Source organism: Chenopodium album, chromosome 20 (genome assembly GCF_948465745.1).
Source record: "Chenopodium album chromosome 20, dcCheAlbu1.1, whole genome shotgun sequence".
In the NCBI taxonomy this organism is placed as follows: domain Eukaryota; kingdom Viridiplantae; phylum Streptophyta; class Magnoliopsida; order Caryophyllales; family Amaranthaceae; genus Chenopodium; species Chenopodium album.
The window spans coordinates 34,470,876-34,493,740 of NC_137853.1; the positions used below are offsets into that span (position 1 = coordinate 34,470,876).

The following is a 22,865-nucleotide window of genomic DNA, read 5'->3' on the forward strand; positions in this document are numbered from 1 at the left end:
AGCTAATCTATAACTCATCGGCTAATCAACAAAAGCCAAGGGTACAAAACCTCCATTGTGAACATCTATGCACATAATACAACCTCACTCATTTTTCTCATTGATCATTTGCTTATTTTGAGCTCATTGATGCTTTGATTTCAAATTTTACAACAAATCAAGGTTACAACAAAATTAGATAAAGTTGATAAGCCACAATTTTCATTTTTCAATTCTTTACAATAAAATCATTTTTTTTTTTGGGTAACTTTACCTTAAATTAAAGATTTCTTAAACCAAAACAAAGATAAAAATAACTGTTAACACGTAGCTGTATGTGTAGCAAGTGTATCACCTTAAACAAATTAAAACATTTCTCTAATGTTGAAGTTTTTGATTAACAATGAAAACATTTCATTGATGCACAAAAAGATTCCTTGCTTCATTAGTAATTATGCCTAACCATCAGTTGGAGGATTAAGTATAAGATTGCCAAAACCCAAAACCAGTCTTAGTACGTATGCAAAGTATATTATTTACACGTTACATATTACTTCCCTAACAGTCTCTTGTTCTCTCATATATAGCTCTACTGTATATTATTCATACCACAATGCAAATACCTAAATGCATAATAATCTGCTTAGATTTTTTCAATGATCTAGCTAGTTTGCATATATATCAAGCTAGGGATCGGAAGCTGCGTATTGCTCCATTGTAACGAATAAGATCAGTTTACATAGAAGATTGACATTTTATTGCTCTACGCGTTGTATGCACATAGTAAAGGATAATGGACCAGCAAAAGAAGCATCGCCGAAGGTATATCATGCTTTATTTGAATTTTACCATTATGTCATAAAACCTATGTGTATATTGGTACATTTACTTTAAACCATCATCTTAACACAGTACATTTGAAATTATATACCGTGATTGCACCAAAATGTGATGTATGTGATGACCTTATTATTAGCCTCTCCCATATTCTAAGCAGATCTTACTAAAGGTGTTTAAGAATTAATTAGGTAGAAGAAAAAGATAGAGGAAAAAAAACGATGTTGTCGAAAAACATTTAAGTTAGACTCCTTAATTAATCAAAGAAATAGATACATAGTAAGACACACAAACAAATTTTTAAAGGTGATACCTAAAACATAAGATATTAAAAAATCATAAAATTCTTTATATATACAACTAATAAAACAACATATTATCATCCATTTTTTCGTATCCATAGAAGGGAAAAACATAAATTACGTATAGTAGTCGGATAAATGAACCAATATATTTATCATGATTCAAGAGCTATATGAAAAAATGAAAAAGATTTATCATACATCAACATGTCTTTTGTTTTTGGGAGATTTTAAAAGCATTTAGTGGTCGTCATATAATTAACAATGTTGTACACAAATAAATAAGAATAAATATATGCTCCGATCCCTTCGTCCCATGATAAAAGAAATTGATTATGAAATATATGAGGTCGTTAAATTATCTTTTCCATGTAAACTATGGTTTGTTAATCATCTTGAGCAAACATTATTATTGACATATAGCACACATTAGAGTGAGTTTTTCAGATGTACAACAAGACAAACCTGAAGATTACGTAAATACAAGAGACATTATGAAATCAGAATCTTTTAGACGAGGTACTTTACTTAAATTAAAAACTTTGCATTTTTTGTTCACATAATTAAATAATAACTATCGTCTTATTATAAAGTTTTATCTATGAAACGTACTCTTGGTGGTTGTTGAAGGGAGCTCAATAATGAACAGCAAGGAAAGCGATCAATTCGCGGCAACCATGCATTGCAGCAGCAGCATATGCAATATACTCCCTAGAAGAAACGAGGGCCGAGTTCGAGAAAAGGATGGTGGAGAGCTTTAGAGAGGATCCTAATTCAGCCAAGAGCAAGAGCAGGATAAATAGTCGAGATGATATTTCTTTTGAACGGTCGAGTTTAGGAAATTTGATGGGGCAATCTTCGCATGTAGAAAGGAGAGATGCTGGTAAGATTTCTGAATTTGAGGCACGATTTAACCAAGATTAATCAGACCTAGTAAAACTGACTTGTATATGGTCAATTTTGACCGTACCAATGTATAAACCAACCTAGCTAATCAGCTAGCCAAAAACTTTTATGTGTAACATTATTTGCTTTAGACTCGAATATGACCTAACCAAGTTGACTCAAATCAAATTAAATCCAAACTATTTGTCACACCATCTTTAAGAAAATGTCTATCATTAGTCATTAGTTCATTATACGTATTGGTTTAGAATAAATAGTAACCCTGGCCTTAGTTTTATACAAATAAAAATAAGATTTAATTTACACATTATTGGACCTCCTACTTTTGTCTATTTAATTAATACGTGTGTTAATATGTTTTATGACATTGTTTAAGTATGGTAAGAATGTAAGATAACATGTGCAGGTGATCAACGTTCTAATTCTATGCCAAGGACTTCTACAAGAGCTATTGAAATATCAGGATTAGATCAAAGGGGAAGTAGAAGGGTGACCAATAAAGCAGATGAATGGGAGCAAGCGCGATTAGCCAAGATTAATAATTGGTACGTAATATGTTACACGAATCATATTTATATAATCGATTGTTGATAATATTGTGAGAATTAGAAGAATTTAGAATTGTATTTCTTGATCAAAACATTCGACCAACATAGATATTTATACAAGTCTTGCCCCTTGGGCTCCAAGCAAGAGATCATATCAAATCCTATCAAGCTTAGGAAACTAACAAACCTTTCCTAAGATAAACTAGAAATATATCTTGCATAATCAAATAATATATCCTAAAGATATGATAATATCTTTCCTAACACCCCCCCTCAAGTTGGAGCACTAGGATCGAATGTGCCCAACTTGCTAAGAAGGTAGTCAAATTGAGGACGACCCAAGGCTTTCGTAAATATGTCAGCCAATTGTTCATTGGTGCGAACATGAGTAGTAGCAATAAGTCCTTCTTGCACGGCATCTCTAACAAAGTGGCAATCCACTTCAATATGTTTTGTGCGTTCGTGGAACACGGGATTTTGAGCAATGTGTATTGCTGCTTGACTGTCACAATAAATAGGGACTGCTCGAGAATGTTCGATCCCCAAGCTTAGTAGTAAGCCTATCAACCATTTAATTTCACACGTAATGCCATACATAGAACGGTACTCAGCCTCGGCAGAAGAAGTTGCAACCGTGGCCTGCTTCTTTGTTTTCCACGCAATCGGTGACTTGCCTAAGAACACCAACCACACAGACAGAGAGCGTCGAGTGAGAGGGCACGCTGCCCAATCGGAGTCGCACCAACCTTGTAACAAGAGCTCACTATCCGAGCTAAGCAAAATACCTTGACTTGGAGTACACTTAAGGTATCGAACCACCCTTAAAGCGGCATCCCAATGCTCTTGTTGAGGAGCCTTCATGAATTGAGATAATACATGGACCGAGTAAGTCAAGTCGGGTCGAGTGACACCCAAATAAACCAAGCGCCCAACAAGGCGTCTATAGGCACCCGAATCCGTTAGGAGAGGCCTTGTAGCATGCGCCAATCTATGATTTTGCTCCATTGGCGTGTGAGCAGGCTTGGCCCCAAGAAGACCCGTCTCTGATATGATGTCATGGGCATACTTGCGTTGACATAAAAATAGCCCTTTACTACTCCTAGCCACTTCAATGCCAAGGAAATATTTTAGTACACCCAAATCCTTCATGTGAAAACAAGTGCTCAAATAATGCTTGAACAATTTTATAGCATTTGAATTATTGCCGGACACAATTAAATCATCAACATAAACAAGAACGTTGAGTTGAATAGACCCCTTGGTGTATGTAAAAAGAGAGTAATCCGGGTATGATTGTACAAAACCATATTTTTTCAAAGCGGTAGTGAGCTTGGCAAACCAACACCGCGGAGCTTGTTTGAGACCATATAGAGACTTGCGAAGGCGACAAACAAGACCCGGTTCATCTGTAGTAAATCCTGGTGGAAGTTTCATATAAACTTCCTCAGTCAAATCACCATGAAGGAAAGCATTATGCACATCCATTTGATGTAGTTCCCAATTTTTCGAAGCAGTTATAGCAAGGAAAGCACGAACGGTTGTCATCTTGACCACGGGAGCAAATGTTTCATCATAATCAATACCTTCGGGTTGATGATTACCGAAGACAACCAATCGAGCTTTTAAACGCTCAATGCTTCCATCAGATTTGTACTTAATTTTGTACAACCATTGACTACCAAGGGCCTTCTTCCCGGGAGGCAATTTTTCCAAAGTCCACGTGCCATTGCTTTCTAGAGCACTCATTTCTTCTCTCATTGCTTGCTTCCAATCTTCATCACACATTGCCTCTTTGAAGGAACGAGGCTCTTTACCTGCTGTTATAGCTGCAACAAAATTTCGATGTTTGGCAGAAAACTTATCACAACTAACATAATGTGCTATAGGATACGGCATACCTGAGGGAGGTGGAGCAACTGGAGCAGGTGAAGAAGATGGACTATTTCGGGTAACCTGAGCATGAGTCACAAATCCTTTGAGTCTTGTCGACACAAATTTTTGTCGATGACCACGCCCCATGTCATCGGGGGTCGTGGCTGCTGCAGTCGGGTCCTCTTGGACCGTAGCTTCAGGTGTCGGAATAGTAACTACAGCCGGCTGTGGTGGCACAGTAACCACAGGCGGCTGCTGCTGCCTTTGGTCTTCGAGGGTGGCTTGGTCTTCATCGAGCACATATGTAATATCCAAGTCCCCTCCCAAGTCAATACTAGTATCAATGTTAGGTGTTGAAACATCAATGTTTGTAGCTTCGACATCCAAGTATGGATGCACATCCTCAAAAAAACGAACATCCCTTGAGACAAAGAACTCCTTTTTATCCAAGTCATATAAATACCATCCCTTTTTACCAAAAGGGTACCCAACAAATACACACTTTCGACTACGACTCGCAAATTTGTCACTTTTTGCCCTTTGATTATGAGCAAAACACAAGGACCCAAAAACACGCAACTCACTAAACAATGGTGGGGTGCCAAATAAAATTTCATATGGAGTTTTATTGTTTAGGAGGACAGATGGTGTTCTATTAATTAGATGAGCCGCCGCAAGGGCACATTCTCCCCAAAAATAAATTGGTAACCCCCCCTGAAATCTAAGGGCACGAGCAACATTGAGAATGTGTTGGTGTTTTCTCTCTACTCTCCCGTTTTGTTGAGGGGTTCCCACACAAGATGTTTGAAAAATAATGCCTTGAGCCAAAAAATAATTTTTCAAGCAAAAGAATTCAGTGCCATTATCACTACGGACTATTTTTATTTTCTGAGAAAATTGTCTATCAATCATGGCTATAAAGGACATAAACATCTTAAACACCTCCGTTTTATCATTCAATAAATATATCCATACGGCACGAGAATAATCATCAACCAAAGTCAAAAAATAGTGTGCACCACAAGAAGAGGGTTCGTTGTACGGCCCCCATAAATCACAATGAACAATTTCAAAAATACGAGAAGCTTTATTTTCACTTAAAGGAAATTTGTCCCTAGTGTGTTTAGATCTATGACACACTTCACAATCTTTATTTAAATGACCCCTAGAGTTGCTAAGAAAAGGAAGGAGCTTTACAACTTTCTTGGAAGGGTGTCCCAATCTTCTATGCCAAAGCTTCAATTTGGACGAGTCTTCGATAGAAACGACCGCTATGGATGCCTCCTCCCGAAAATAGTATAGTCCATCCCTTAGATCACCCGTGCCAATCACCTCCCTCGTGCGTTGGTCCTGTATAGTACATGTGAGAGAGTTAGTTATGACTTCACAAGAGCTAGTAGAGCACAATTGTGAAACCGAAATTAAGTTACAATTTAATTTAGGCACAAAAAGAACATTATAAAGAATGATTTTGTCAGTGAGTTTGACAACTCCCTCCTTCATGGCAATAACAGTCTGTCCATCCAGGAGACCAACATTACAAGGAGACACTTCACGCACATCGGTCAAGCATGAAAGATTTCCGGTGACATGATGGGAACATCCAGTGTCGATTATCCACTTACCATTCACACGATGGGGTGGGGGTTGGGTGTTCCCCATGGTGGTCTAAAAAAAAATAGAAAATTTTAATTTTGTTATTGAAGGAACCTTAGCTCCGATACCATGATAATATTGTGAGAATTAAAAGAATTTAGAATTGTATTTCTTGATCAAAACATTCGACCAACATAGATATTTATACAAGTCTTGCCCCTTGGGCTCCAAGCAAGAGATCATATCAAATCCTATCAAGCTTAGGAAACTAACAAACCTTTCCTAAGATAAACTAGAAATATATCTTGCATAATCAAATAATATATCCTAAAGATATGATAATATCTTTCCTAACAATTGTACACATACATAACAATCGATAATTAATATGTTAAACCACATAACTAAGGGTGCTACGTACATATTATTAGGTATGTGAAGATGAGTACGAAGATCATAGAATGGGAGAATGAGAAGAAGAAAAATGCTAACATTTCCATGGAAAGAAGAAAGGTAAACTCCTCTATACATTCGAAAAAATAAATTATTGTATGATTAATTATTTGTTATAATATATGTTGATAATATATCATCAATATAATACATGAAAAATGTTATAGGCTGAAATAGAGAGGTTAAAGAGGATAAATTTGCACCATTACCAAAACAAGTTTGATAAAATTGAAGATGTAGCTGGGGGAGCAAGGAAGCATCTAGAAGAGAAGAAGCGAAACGAAGAAGCTTATGCAAAACAACAGGCTAACAAGATTAGATCAACAGGAAGGGTTCCTGTTCAATGTCTATGTTTTGATTGTTAACATGTATGTACCGAGTACGGAGTACTAATTAACTATTACGCCGTAAATTAATTAGTACACCGTACTATTCGAGTAATGATTATGAGAAAATGACATAGCTTATACTTGTAGCATATTTCAGAATTACTCTCTCTGCTTCAAAAAAAATTGCAACACTTTGATGACTTGTGTGAAAACTTTTTGGTCAAAGTGTTACAAATTCTATAAGTAAAAGTATTAGGTAGAACGAACTCACGTGAGTCCAATCATAAAACAGAAAAATATCTAATTCCTGATAAAAATTAAGTTATTCCTGACTAAAAATATCCAATTCCTGATGAAAATTAACTTATTCCTGACTAGAATGATTTTTTTCCTGACTAAAAACATCTAATTCCTGATAAAAATTAACTTATTCCTGACTAGAATGATTTTATTCTTGACTAAAAATATCTAATTCCTGACGAAAATTAACGTATTCCTGACTAACAAAATCTTATTTCTGATTTAATAAAAAAAAATATATAAAAAATTACTTAATATTTTTTTACTAATCACTCAGAATGCCTGATTACCCACGAAACAAAGAAATGTCTGATTACCCATCAAGTAAGATCTATGTCAGTGATTGAACAAGGACCAAATCAAGTACATAATTCCTGCAGTAAGAGCACCAAAAGCAGCACCGAAGAGAAGCAACACAACAAAATATCCTTATAGATTGGAATTCGGGTCTTTCATTGATGGGTTGTTCGGGTTTGAATTCGGGTTGCTGGGTTTTGTTGATGACGGGGGCGAAGGTGGTGGTGGTGGCCGAGACAGCGGAGATCGGCGGAGACAACGATGAAATAGGTGGGGGATGGGTATGTGCATTTAAATCCGGACTCACGTGAAACGATCTCACGCAAAACCTTCTCATTTTATAAAACGTATGAAGTATGTACGTAGCTAACCAGGCTAAAAATCTGGCTGTGGAGTAAAAGGCCTGGATTAAGGTTGTAGTGGGCTTTGGAGTTTGGAATACTAATTGTGGATCTACATTTGTCTCATGACGTACGATATACTAGCTTTAACTTCCATAGTCTCATGCATCTTCTTATGTTTGCAAACGATCTTGAAAAATTATTTTTGTGCTGTGGTTTCACTGGTACTCGGCTAACCATAGCTTAAATGTAGAAATTGATTAAAGTGACCTAATTGTCATTAACTCGGCTAACCATAGCGTAAATGGTTAGTTAGCAAACCTTATTTAATTAAAAGACTCTATCTACCCCTTTTTAATTATTCCCTCCCAACTAAAATATATCTCCAACTACCATCACCACCGCCACCACCACCACTAAACGAAACTAACCACGACCCAAACCCTAAACTCCCACCCACCGCCATAGCCACCAGGGTCACCACCACCTACCCAAAGCTAACCCCCAAAAGCCTTATCCCCCACATGATTATGGAAAAGCCAAAAACCGACCAAAAAAACATCCCCTTTAATCTTCATTTTTATATTTGTAAAAAAAAAATTAGCTTGTTGAGCTTATCAGTCTATAATTTAAGTTGTTTGATGATCATATTAATAACAAGCTAAAAGCCAAAAGACGACCAAATAATGAATAGGAATTGAATGAATTCCTAAACAAACCTAAAATGGGTATTAATTTCTCAAGCCCACTTACTCCAAAACAGCCACTCAAATTCAGGTTATTTACAAAGAATAGGGGTTCGTACAAAAGAAAGGTTGGTATGCAATAAAGGCTTGTGATAATAACATTAGCCTTAATATGTGGTAAAGAACTTAAGACCTCGATTCATTGATTCTTTGTACATGATCATAGTCAATCTATGCTTGCTGCCATTATGAGTTGGTTACATTTGCAATTTACATTATATTTTCAGTTTTCACACCTTATATAATTCTAGCATGTGACATAGAAAGAAGTTAGTTTTAGTTTGCTGGCCGCCTCACATAGGAATTTATCGGACAAGAAGCTTTAATGCTAATTTGGTAAATACTATTCTTTTCGTTTCAAAATGATGATAGACCGTATTTTATTTTAAAATTAGAATTCTTGACTTAGGATATCATAACAGGAACTAAAGTTCATATTTTATGACTTGAATTGCCATAATATATGATTCCCGTGCACTATTCCATACGAAGTACAATACTGCCATCATTCACGAAATAAAATAATTAGATTAATTGGTTAATGTTTTGAAGAGTAATAATCAAGATTTGAGATCGAATTATGTCTACATTATAACCCTTTGTGACTCTTTGTACATCTAAAATAAATAACTAACAAAACAAAAACAATCACCATGTTTGTATTTTTTTTTTTTTTTGAAACTATGTTTGTATTATTCTTCATATATCAAATTTATATAATTAGCAAATAAATTTCACACTTTTTTAATCATTTAAAGTACTCCATATGCTTAGATATCTTTGATGCTTCCATTGTTGAGACAAGATAGACTTGATCTGACATTTTATCTTAAATCTACCATTACAAATGAAAAAACGTGTGTAGGCATCATTGTATGACATAGCAGAAGGGATCGAGTTGGTCATATATATAAAAGTAGATCACGTATTATAATTACTACCTCCGTTACATATTAGTTGCAACTTTGGACAATATTTGTGAGAGATAAAATATTCTAAAGTTGCAACTAATATGTAACGGAGGTAGTACTTAATTAGAGGATACTTTTTGACATTTTTTACATTATAATAAGATTTCAATGTTACAACTTACAAGTACTTTAATTTATATTATTATAATTGCTCTTATAAAAAAATTGATAAAATATAAGCACGATATAACTAATCCGTAATATCCACTTAGCTACCCAACGTTATTTGGTTAACATTCACATGATACCATGCCACATGTCTAAATCGCAAATTCGATCATCTCTATAAGTTGGTTATCAAGCTCTTTCATTATATTTATTGTTTGTTGTTATTGTCTTTCTTTATAATCAATGACTAGCCATTTGCCCATACTGGAAGATCAGATATCAAATTTCGTTTGCATCATTATCCTCTTAAGGAAAAAAATGGGCCGGGGTGACTGGAAAGAGGGGTTGTAAACTGACAGTTAGTCACTTGACAGCATGTTATTTGCAACAAGATTGGAGTACATGGAAGGGCACAAAGCTGCGAAGAAAATGGGCATCGAGGACCCCATTATTTGCTATGTTTTTTCTAGAAATGGCCCAAAAGTGGGTTGGAAATTAGAAGCCAAGTATTATGTTTGATGCATGTATCACCATGAAATTATAATTATTGTAATTGTAAGTCATTCTCAAATCTTTTCATAGCCTCATCTATTCATTTATAACACTAACCCACCGCGGATGATATTTATCATATAATTAATGTTATTCAATTATTTACTCGGAATTTTATTAAACAATAGAGCCGACACTTTATGTTGATGTTACTTTGTCAATTACTAATTTATTATAATCATTCTAACAAGAAATGACAAATTTACATGTGTACCTTAACTAGAAACTTAAGTTAATGATTATATAATGATTAGTGAGAATATGGTTGGTATTATCTATTATTATTGTTATTGTTACTAGTTCATCAACATATGTTGTGGAAAACATGTCTATTAATGTATAATAGGTGGATATAATAATGAATGCTTGTATAAGGGCTTAAACCTAAGACTTTTAGTCCAAACTCAATGCATTACCACTATGACAAAGCTAATTTGATGTTATTTATTGCATAAAAATTGTATTTAACCAATAAATTTATATATTTACTTAAATAAAAAAATAAAAAATAAAAAAATTTGGGGGGGGGGGGCCGGTGCCACCCAGGCCCCTTCATAGATCCGCTGATGCCTACAACAAATTAGTAACACCGTTATGTATTATTTTAGATATAAATAAAATTTGAGAGAGCGTCGACAATGCATTAACATACCAGATGATGATCTAATATATATGTAAGAAATTTGCAACTGCCACTCAATGATGAGTTATTAGATTGTGGTGCAAATTTTTAAAAAAAATTTCAAAAGAAAAATCTAAAGGTACAAAGTCGGCAATAATGTCACATTAGTAATAGTTCATATAAGAGCTAGAACAAAAAGGGATAAGTCCGAAATGCAAATGACTTTAGGTTAGGGATGGTCTCAAAGTCCTAGATTGATGGAAAGAGAAAGGTAATATAACAAGCATCCAATCTTGTTGACAATGGCACATCATGACATTTAATAATTAGTGTCCAATCCTCATCCATGTTTTAAGTTGGCTTTCAATCAAGTTTTGGATAAAAAAGCAAGTGAGTAGGTTTTTATCCATAAAATCTTGGAATGTGTGTTTATTTTAATTATTGGTTGAATGTTAAATACAGTATATAACACACTCAAGATCAATTGTGTCATGACAAACAAAATCCTTTGTATTATCATTATAATTGGCTCCAAATTTGAATTGTCCATGTATATACAATATAACACGAAATATGAGACGCTTTAACACTTTAAAAGCCATAATAATTTTGACACCAATTTGCTATTAGTATGGAATGTAACAAAAATAACACAACATAATTCAATGTCATTTCAATATTAGCATCCGTTGTTTCCGCTCTTTCCTGTTATACCATCTTTATAACATAACATGCAATCCCTTATCAGTTTGATTTATGAAATATTTCGACTTAATAGGGCCGTTCTCCTTACCTAAACAAAACCCTAAGGTACTTAGCAGTTAGCAAGGAGCAAAATTGAAGCCACAGGTTAGTTGGTTGAGGATCTCAATCTCTCATCTTACTGGTTGAAAATGATTGGTAGTGACACGTGGTGGCCATATAAGAGGACCATTGTAATTTTAAAATGAGGAAAAACCGGGGTCAAAACATAACATGTGGTACTAAGGACACATAGCATTGTTGACACAAGAAAATAAATTACAAAAAACTTAATTTTATGTATGGTGCGATAAATGACTTTCTGATGTTTTCCCACTATGCAAATAGTAAGCCAGCCATTGTTGACTTTTCAATACTTACTAGTATAATATTAGCCGAAAAGTATTACTCTCTCCATTTATTTTAAGTATTATTATGGAGTACAATTTGATTGGTCGTATTTATTTTTAGGTAAATTAATTGACTTGAATGGGTATTAGAAAATTATAAAAAAAAAATAATGAGTTTAGTATTTTATCGAAAAGTAATGGATGTAAGAGAAAATAAAATAATATAAAAAATAATAGTGGACTTAAGTGGGAACCATGAGAGGAGGGATATTAATATTTAAATGGTTAGGTTGCCAAAAAGGACGTGTAACGCTTTTAAAAAAACGGTTGCAAAAAAAGTGTAAAACAAATAATAAAAAAAAAAAAAGAGTACTCCTATTTTTGTATTACACAAACTGAATAAAAACGGAAATAAAACTCCTATATAAATGCAAAAGGGTTGAGCTAAAGCTGAAAATAATAATTTAAATTAAACATACTACCTCCGTTTCTTATTACTTGCAACAAATGAATATTTTATATCTCACAAATAATACCCCTTTGTTGCGAATAATAAGAAACGGAGGTAGTACATTATATCGGTTGAAGCGTTGTGTAGTATTCAATGAAAAAAGCTAATGAACACCTGAGGCTTTGGATAATAAGATAACTAAAAGTAAAAATATTAAATTAAACTAAACATTAATTATACGGATCGATGTGTGATTTTGACATGCATTCTTAAAGTAATTTAAATTAATAATAACGTAAGCTATATAATAAATGCTTATTTGTAAACCTAAGAGGCTAAGACTACATATGTCATTACTCTTAAAACAATCCATTTAGCAATTAGTAGTATTTCATGTCCAATGGAGTCACTCTCATAATCTTAAATCAATAATCCAAATTTGAAAGAATTGAAATTGCATTGGATGGCCTATCAACCTCATTCAATGTATATGTGTAAAGTAGCCGCGATAAGCAATATAAGCTACACCATTTGTGATAGTATACATTGGGTTCAGGGTAATTATACAGAAATTTATTTGTGGGGATTATTAGTATGGTAATACTCTATTCCCTTGAGAAGAGGTAAAAGATATCTACAATCAAGGATGTTGATTCACTTGTAAAAGTGACTTAGGTTGTGTTGACAAGCCTAGGTCGCTTTATTTTTCTTTCCCTTTTTAGACCGTTTTAAGGGATACAAACTAATTAAAGGTAACAATGGGTATCTTGTAGCGCATGTTTAAAGGCTATTAATCAAATATCATATCGGCAGTTTCTTGCAGGGATAATGTTGTTTTTTTTTTTAGAGTTTGTAATGTTTGTAATCTTAGAGCTAGACTGATTGGTTATTGATTAAGCATATGTCACCAAAAAAAAAAAAAAAAAAAAAAAAAAACTCATGAACCGAGAATATTACTATTTAAATAATTTTTTGTACTTTATGAGGATTAACATTCATATAAAACGGTGTGAGGGATTGAGATAATGTTAACTCATTGGGCAACATACACACATAACAAAAAAGAACTATGTATCAAGGGGGATTTTTTTTGTGTGGCCGGGGTTACTCGAATTACACCTGATTAGTAACCCCTCAATCATTAAACCCTGACCGAGTAATGCCTCGAGTAACCCTGACCAAACCTCTCAAGTAACCCTTGACCGAGTAACCCCTCGAATAACCCCTGATTGAGTAACCCTTGACCGAATAACCCCGACCCTAACCAAATCCCTTAAATAACCTTTGACCGAACCCTTTTAACCCCTGACCAAGTAACTCAAGTAACTTCTGACATAGTAACTCGAGTAACCCGGACCACATATAAAAATTTGTGTATAATCAAACATTGCCTTTTAAACATTGTCTTAGAACGTGCAACAAAAAGTACCTTAACTTAGCACCAAATAGAGTACTTCCATAAAAATATAAATTAATGAGTAGTTGAGTACTAATTAGATGAAACTTACTAGATTTGCCAAAATAAATAAATTAATATAATAATTGTCCTAATCATTTGTTTCTTGGGTGAGTTGGGTCCCTTCCACCAAACATCATCAATAGACGACGAATCCTCTCAACCAACCAAATCTGGAATTAAGAAGACATTAAATTATGTGGCCTTTAACTATGATAATAGAAACAAACAAGGAAAATCTTTCATGTTTTTTACATTCCGAAGTTCCAAAAAGATGGTAATTATTTCCTTTTTTAACCGTTGTACTAGCTCAGTCATTCCATTCAGTCCAGTGTTTCACTTTTTAAAAGTAGGTTTTGGATAATACGGGTGCCCCTGCTTTATCTATGTACAAAAGACAGTTATGTTCTCTTTCACGTGATTTAGGGTCTGTTCTCATTCACTGAACTCAGCTGAACTGAGCTGAGCTGAACTGAACTGAACTGAACTGAATTGAATATTTTATAAGAGAAGGAAATCAGGAGTTGAGCTGAAATGAACTGAACTGAATTTCAACGTAAGAGAACAGGGCCTTAGTTTGTATTTGATTTTTAATACTCTGTACTTTATATAATTTACTACTGTAGTAAGATATAAGTATATAGTTTGATCGGACATCTTGGTTTTATGCTGATCGTGTAGTAGAAATGGGAATTTATAAGAAATTTTTTTTTTTTTTTTTTTTTTTTTTTTTGTGTATTTTCAAAAATTTTTGTTAATACAAGATTAATTATTTTTATATGCAGTAGTAAGCAAATTAAAAACAAAGTTAAAGTGTGTCCAACCCAATCTTAATTTTTTTACTCGTAGTCTTGCTTTCATTAAAAATACGGAGTAGTAATTTGTAGGTTTTATAAAATAAAGTGAAAATAAACTAGTTTATATTTACCTCAAATTACATGCACAAAAGACATCATAAAAGGTTTGAATTATATTTACCTATAAAGGTGAACCATGTAATCATGTAGTACTCCCTCCGTTTTTAAATACTTGTTTCATTTTCATTTTTTGCACTTTTTATTTGTCCTATTATGACTAATGTTTGTGATTTATACATAAGAAAAAATATAGTCTTGTGGATACTTATTGGAATCATCTCAATGAATAGATTATTAATTTTCAATTGTTATAATTTATACTTATTGATAATTAAAGATATTAGTGATTAAAGATTAGCATTGATATGCGTGTCAAAGAGAAATGGAACAAATATTTAAAAACGGAGGAAGTATGAGTTTACCTTGTAATTTTGAGGGAGTATGTTTGATTCTTACCAATTTCAATCCTTAGGGTGGAAAATTCACTAAAACTTTTCTACCAGTCTTGTGCAGTAGTTCTGGCCAACAAAATAACTTATTTTAATAAGTTTTTTTTTTCTCTGTCCTCCAGTAGACGGGAAACGTTTAAAAATACCAAAAAAAAAAACACAAACTATTGAGTCACTCTAGCCTGACTAAATAGTTCGTGCGGCAGTAAGATGGCGATGACGATAAAGACAACGATGACGATGATAACAACAATGGTGGATCTCCTTCTCCCCTTGTAGGTGACAATGACGACATCAATGGCGAAGGAGAGAAGTGAGGTCATTCATGGCAGAAGAGAGAGAAAGTTTAATTCTCGGATTTTTCGAAAAATGCCCAAAAGTTCGAATTGAGGCTTTCTTATATGATGTATAATTGTTGAAATTGATTGTCCCATATAATTGCATATTGAACTGTGAGCATTTTGATAACATATGAATGTATTTTGGTTGAGAAATGAGCAAGTTATGTTATACCCATGACCTTAGTACGAGATCTTCAATGGATGTTCCACCATTGTTATACATATTACCAAACAAACTACACATATCTTCAAACAAGTTATACATATCCTTTTATTGGCTGAATGATATACTCTATTCGCTATATGATATTATGGTTAGATGATATCCTTTATTTGCTAAATGATATCATTTATTATTGTGTATATGATATCTTTTATTGGCTGGATGAAATCCTTAATCCTCTATTGAATTGGTTTATAATATCATGGCTGGATGATATCCTCTATTGGCTGGCCTGGATATGTTATAGCCATTAGAGGATATCATCCAGGCAGTAAAGGATATCATATAGTCAATAAAAGATATCGTCTAGTTAGTAGAAGATATCATCCAACCAATTGAGAATATCATCCAGCCAATAGAGGATATCATCTCGCCAATTGAAGATATCAAAAATCCGCATTTTGTCAGTCCTGATTGACGAAACATTTCGTTAGTCCACACTGACACAATACCTTGTCAAAAAAAAAAAAAAAGTGACATTGTAAGGAAAAAGGGGTCTTATTCATAAATTCAAACTATCCAAGTTAACATTCAACTTTATTACTAGTGAAAACAATTAAGATATTAAAATGTGTCTTGATCGATATATGTGCTTCAATTTCATTTTTGTTTTTTAAGCATCATCATATAAACTTCATAGGTTTCAAGCTATTACTCTCTCCGTCCCCTTTTGATAGTCCTTTATGAGCATTTTTCCCAGGAATCAATAAACACAAACAAAAATAGTAAAAGTACATTGATAAAGTAAATTAACATTGGGTATGCAAAAAAGTAGAGAGAGAAAGTAATAAAAGTACATAGGAAAACAAAATTTACATGGGAAATTTAAATTTGCACAAGTATTGTTGCAAATTGGAGGGAATTTTAGTAAAAAATTAATATTAATGGTTGCTGAAAAAAGCAAATGGGGTGAACAATTTGGGACTAAAATTTGCTCATAAGGGACTATCAAAAGGAGACAGAGGGAGTATTTGATTTCATCAACAACAATTTAATTCTTCTTTGTCTACTCGTGGTTATAGCTTACACATCATTAGTAAACCTTCCTAAATCTGTATATGTTCCCGTTGTTCTTTGCTAATCTTAGGGCCTGTTCTCATTGACTGAACTCAGCTGAACTGAATTGAGATGAAACTGAACTAAAATGAATATTTTATAAGAGAAGGAAATTAGGAGTTGAACTGAATTGAACTGAGCTGAGCTGACCTAAAATGAACTGAACTGAATTTCAACGTAAGAGAACAGGGCCTTACTTGAGTTTGTTAAAATCCGATCCCATAAACACAAACAATCCACTAGGTAAGCCAAAAATCATTATAATGAAGAAAGGTGTATTAAAGGGTCAATTAATAAGTGACTCAACTAAACCTCCAAATGTAATTAAGATAAAAGAAGCTCTTAGGCAGAGAATAGGGGGGGACAAAACTGGTCCATACAACCATAAAATTTGATGGTGATAAGCAGCAATACTACCAAATGACCTTAGCCAATCAATTATTATTATAGGCCACCCTGACCCCCCAGTGATGAAACTTTGATCTACACCAATCCACAAACACCGAAAAACAATAAAAATAAAAGATATTTCACACAATTTGGATGTAGATAAGTGATGCATAATCATTTGTTTTAACCTAAACAACTGGATCATATTGCTCTTATATGTAGGGCGACCTAAGTGATATAGCCTTTAGGCGGGATCAGGACTATGATAAGCACCTGAAAGTGGAAAACACAAATTGAATAACGAATGATTATAAAGAAAAACCTGAATGTACTGTATACCATTTTCGAAATTGTTAATCATGTTAATTATGCGAAATTAAATTATACGAAATTAAAAACGATCGTGGAAAACATATATGCACCAATAATAATTATTCTTATGACCCCTCAAAGTTCCCTCTTTAGAGATAGTCATAGTCCTTGAAACTAGTGGTAATATTCTCTTCTTTGCTTACCACATGTTTTGTGTTAACTCCTTATCAACAAAACCAAAAATGGTCAATATCAATGAGACAAAGACATACATGTGAGCTGCCAAATAAAAATTTCCAGCTCTCATATATTCACAAAACACTTCCTTTATTTTTATAGATAAATAAGAAAGAAAGAGGAAAAAAAAATTAATTTTTTTTTTTAAAAATAAAGAAAAGAAAGGAGGAGAGAAAATTATGAGTCAGTGTATAGTACCCAATTGGAATCTAAGTCACCAAAGACAAGACCTTAACCAAGGTGAAGGTAATAGATCCTCTCACGTGGACTATCACAACCATTTTCAGCAACAACAACAACAACAACAACACCAACAACACCAGAGCTTCTCTCAGCTTGTTCCCATGTATGCTTTTTGCTCGACGTTTTGCCTTTTGCATTTCTCGTCTTTCTGTTAAGGATAAAGTTGCGTACATTTGAGTCCCAGTAATAATCTTGCCTTAGGCAAATGGGTTGTTTTTCTTTACACTTTTGTGCTAGTTCAAATTTGTGCTCATATTTTATCGAGTTTTGTTCAGTGTGAACTAGTTTTCTTTAGGAAGTTATTGATGTTCATATTTTTTTCCCTGTTTTATTTTTTTTCCTGCTATAACAGACTAACAGCAGAATCTTATGTTTCAGCTTTATGAATACATAGTCACTAATTTTTTTATGATGAAATTCAACAGAAATCTAAGGAAACTTATATTGATTATGTTATAAATTGATGGCTAGCATTGTGTTAATCTGACATTTGTTATGCAATAAATTTGCAGGGCAAATTTTGAGGTAGCAGAGCTAACATGGGAAAATGGACAACTAGCCATGCACGAATTAGGGGGCATATTTCAGGCTCCGACCACAACACCATCAAAGGCCACATGGAATGGTGGCGTAGGCCGGGTAACAGACACACTAGAGTCCATAGTCCACCAGGCGACTTACTGCAACAGCAAACAAAGCCCGAATTTAATGACAGCCTCAGCATCTCATCAGCAATCAGGTATTCAGAACATGGAAAATGTCGGGTCATCAGTTGTGGCGTCTTCTGGAGGAAAATGGGCCGAGAATTCTGGACACATACAGACACCTGTAGGCCCACTGCCACCCCCTCCTCCCGGACTGATGAAGAAACGGACACGCTCTGAGTCTGAGAATTGTGCAGCAAGGAATAATACCAATGATCATGAGATGAGCGCATGTGCTAGTGCAAACGCTGCTTTTTGCAAGGATAACAGTAACAACAACAACAACAACAACAACAACAATAATATAAACAGCAACAACAATAACAACAACAATAATAATAATAGTAATATTAATAATGACACGACTATGATGACATGGGCGTCGTTTGAGTCTCCAAGGAGTTGTACAAGAACAAAGACTACCACCGACGAGGATTCTGCTTGCCATGATGGCTCGGTAAGTTGATCTTATTTCCCGTTTTATATCTGAATTTTTGCTTTACTCGATGCCAATGATGGAAACAACAATAATAAAAATAAAAAATAAATAAAAAAAACCAAACAATATTAATTGGGATAAGGGAGGCCATTTTCTATGTTAAGTATATGTTTTGTTGCAACAATTTACTATTATTGTTCCTGAAGATAGACTTTTCTCAGATACTGAAGTACACATTAATTCCTAAACTGTCATGCCTTATCAATTAATTGTCAGACTAGATTTTCATATGTTTTTCTTCTACATGTGAGCTAGTACTTCATTTTACCCATTTCCCTTGTCTGGTATCTGCCTATCTGATTATGTTTTATCGGCGTTTTCTGTTTCCAATAATTGAGTTGTTCAATCCTAATCAAAGCAATAATCAAGCGTTATTTGCTCGAATATAAGTTGTACTCGGCTCTTATCCCAGATGAGTAACCAGGTTTATTCTGAAATAAGAGTCATGACTTTGTATAAGATTGAACCTTGCAAATACCTTTTAGAAACAGAAGATTGAAGTCTGAAATTCTGTAGAATTCCTCGAGTTTTTGGCTAGGCCACAAGATTGATCTATTAAACACTTGTAACAGGAAAACCAAGAGGAAGAGCGAGACACAAAGGGAGAAACAGGTCGATCATACACAACAAGAAAAGGAAGGGCAGCTGCTGTTCATAATCAGTCTGAAAGGGTAAATTTATTGATAACCAAATCTTAATTTCCTACTAACAATTTTAGTAACAATTGCATAAGATGATATTTTTTCTAGAATATGCACAAAAGTAGTTATCTTTTATGAAGTGAATGCAGAAGTAACATACCTGATATGACTGTGATTCTAATTGCTCAAAAACATAATATTACAGCGAAGAAGAGATCGTATCAACCAAAAGATGAAAGCTCTGCAGAAGCTAGTTCCAAATGCAAGCAAGGTAAGAATATTAGCAAATTTGTGATCCTTAAAAAAACAGCATTAAATAATCTTATTATCTTAGCTTTGTACTAATTCAGTTCTAAAATACAACAGACAGATAAAGCATCAATGTTGGATGAGGTGATAGAGTACCTAAAGCAGCTTCAAGCACAAGTTCAGATGATGACTAATGCAAGATTTATGCCCCAGATCATGATGCCTTTAGGGATGCAGCAACACTTTCATCAGATGTCCCTCTTGGCGAGAGTGGGAATGGGAGCCAGCCTAGGGATGGGTATGGGCATGCTCGACACAACTAGCATGGGCGCCGCCCACCCAGCACCTCAGTCAATCCCCTCAATGATCCATCCTACACAAGTTGGCACTGCTACCTCTGCATTTGTACCACCTGCCTTTGTCGTCCCTCAGATGATTCCTGCATCTTCCCAGCAGGCAAACCCTGCTGATCCTGGAACCAGCAGTTCAGCTCCTTTACAAGATCCCTACAGCACACTTCTGGCACAGGCAAGTACACCATAGTGTTGCAGACTTTTTTTTTTTTTTTTTTATTTATTATTATTTTTAAATTTTCTTCAACCCCATACCTAAACTGAAGGCTGAAGTTACTGAGAGAAAGCCAAAATCAAACCCAAACAAACCGGGACAGTTTGAAATTTACTCATTTAACATAAAATTTAGTTATATTATGTTTAACATGATTTTTTGTTGATTAATTAACTGTTTAAGAAAGAGATACATCTTTCTGTTATTATCTTCTGTTTAACAGCAACTAACCTCATCACAATTTACATGCAGTCTATGAACATAGATCTCTACAACAGGATGGCAGCTTTACAGAGGCAACAACAGACATCGTCACAACAAACAAGCAGTCAGTTACAGTCCAATCATCACATTCATCGGAGTTGAGGCGATTGTTTATGATCTAGAGGTTTATTTAGCTCCCTTTAGTGCAGTTTTGGCAAAGTGTAAATGCATAGATCATTAGTTGTTGATTATAAGTTAATTTCTTTTTTCTTTTTTGTGTTATAATTGTCATATATCAAGCTATCTTAGAACATATATTTGTATCATTTATACAAAATAACCATCAGAATTCAGAACGATATACAATACAAGAAAAAAGAGTAGTTAAGGAACATTGTTCAGAGACGAATTTACAACTTCCCTGTACTTCTACAATGAGATTTTTCATCTTCTTCATCTTAAATATGTATATGTAGATGCAACATGTGACATGTTCATATTATTAAGCACACATTCCTCAGAAAGTTTAAGCTTTACAAATGCATTCAAGTATGGACTATGCTAAATTGATCAACGAAGGTCTACTACAGGGCATGACGCGTTGTCATGCTTCTATTTTTTTATGTTAAACACTTTCCTCCGTTGTTTGTCATTCAGCAATATTAACATACAATTTCAGGTACATGTTTTCTTGCCTCTCTCAACACAGGCAAATATTCCCATCTCTTTTGTCACGAGTTTTCCTATTTTGGTCATGACAACATGAAAAAAACCGGAAGGACAACAGTTACAGCTAACAGAAAAACAAAAATACTATTGATTTTTAAGATACTTGCAATATTATCCTTGCAATTTCACTGAAGCTGTTGTAATTTGTTGACAGAAAAGAAACCAACAGCCAACAAAAGTACAAATCCACAGGAAAAAGATACAATATAAAAGAAAGAACAAATCAAAAGATCACTCATTAGTCAGATAACTGATTTATCTTATTTTTATAAATCAAATCAGAAATTTGGATGTTATTTAGCAATGATTACTCAGTAACAAAATTCTTCCTTTTACTTATTAAAAATAAAAGTGGGATGGGTGGAGGGGTTGGAGCTCTTGGTGTAGTGGGGAGTTTGCTCAAGTCAGCAGCATTATCTTTCTAAATGTGAATTAGCTAGGATGATTCTGAGGTCAGGACCACAGGACGAGTCGCCAAGACGCCAAGGTCTATCCTAATTATTCTTTAAACTAAACCAAAGAAGTTCTAAGATCCAATTCTATGCCCACATTGTAATCATAACTGCCTCAAGAAAAGCATAACTACTTTCTTTCGTTCGACTTTTAGCCATTTGTTTGTGTGGCTTGGAATACATGTCAAGGCATAGGAAGTACTTTATTTTCGACTTCGTTTGGAATATGATAGAGGTGGTTTGAGCATCAAGATATAGTAAAAATGGACTGGCTGCTTAACCAGAAGCTCTACTTTTGTGAAAAGAGAAACAAACTTTTATCCTGCAGAATCCAATCTCAAAACATTGCATTGACAGGACCAGTTACATTTAAGCTCAGCAGATGCACACCACAATTTTGATATGCTAATGATACGTGGGACCATTGCGAAAAATTCATAGTGGTAGGAAGCTTCACATAAGAAAATTAATTCTATGAATGTGATAAATCAGACTATCCAAGATTATAGGCAGCAGGCAAATTTATGTACGGAGTTAAGGAGATGATGTCTTGTTCTAAGCATCAAAGTCGACGATAATCTGAGTTGTAACACAAGGACCACTGACAGCTACATGATAAGATGATGGTTGACAAATAAAACAACCCGCCAAACGGCTACATAAATCTAAACAATTTTGGCCTCTTCTTATTCAGATTAATCATCTTTACTTAATCAACAACATTTTTCCATGCAGTACAGAAGGTTACAAATCCAAATTCCTAGCAAAAAAATATTTTTTTGGTCCATGGAAAATTTACAACAAGGTCAAAATCAATCACTAAACCCAGACTTCATAAGCATCCAAGCAAATATTATAGTACAGAACTGCAGACTCTTCGTTGTAAGACATACACTACAACTTGCAGGCCTATTCGGTTAAGATCTTATTCTAACAGATCAATCATATTAGGATT

The 22,865-nt window shown here is 34.2% G+C and overlaps 2 protein-coding genes across 2 annotated transcripts; both read left to right on the top strand.

The window, feature by feature from the left end:
* The first annotated feature begins 610 nt into the window (after positions 1-610).
* LOC145597085 (uncharacterized) lies at positions 611-6,858 on the top strand. Its single transcript, XM_081653261.1, has 6 exons — positions 611-801; positions 1,552-1,637; positions 1,749-2,001; positions 2,431-2,569; positions 6,472-6,553; positions 6,661-6,858. The coding sequence occupies exons 3-6, from the start codon at positions 1,863-1,865 to the stop codon at positions 6,856-6,858; spliced, it is 558 nt and encodes a 185-aa protein (XP_081509387.1). The 5' UTR covers positions 611-801; positions 1,552-1,637; positions 1,749-1,862.
* A 10,859-nt stretch (positions 6,859-17,717) lies between these two features.
* Positions 17,718-21,176, top strand: LOC145598554 (transcription factor PIF7-like). The gene is made up of 6 exons (XM_081654928.1): positions 17,718-17,968; positions 18,378-19,026; positions 19,641-19,739; positions 19,915-19,980; positions 20,076-20,486; positions 20,778-21,176. Exons 1-6 carry the CDS (start codon positions 17,802-17,804, stop codon positions 20,889-20,891), a joined length of 1,506 nt encoding a protein of 501 aa, XP_081511054.1. The 5' UTR covers positions 17,718-17,801; the 3' UTR covers positions 20,892-21,176.
* Positions 21,177-22,865: the final 1,689 nt, after the last annotated feature.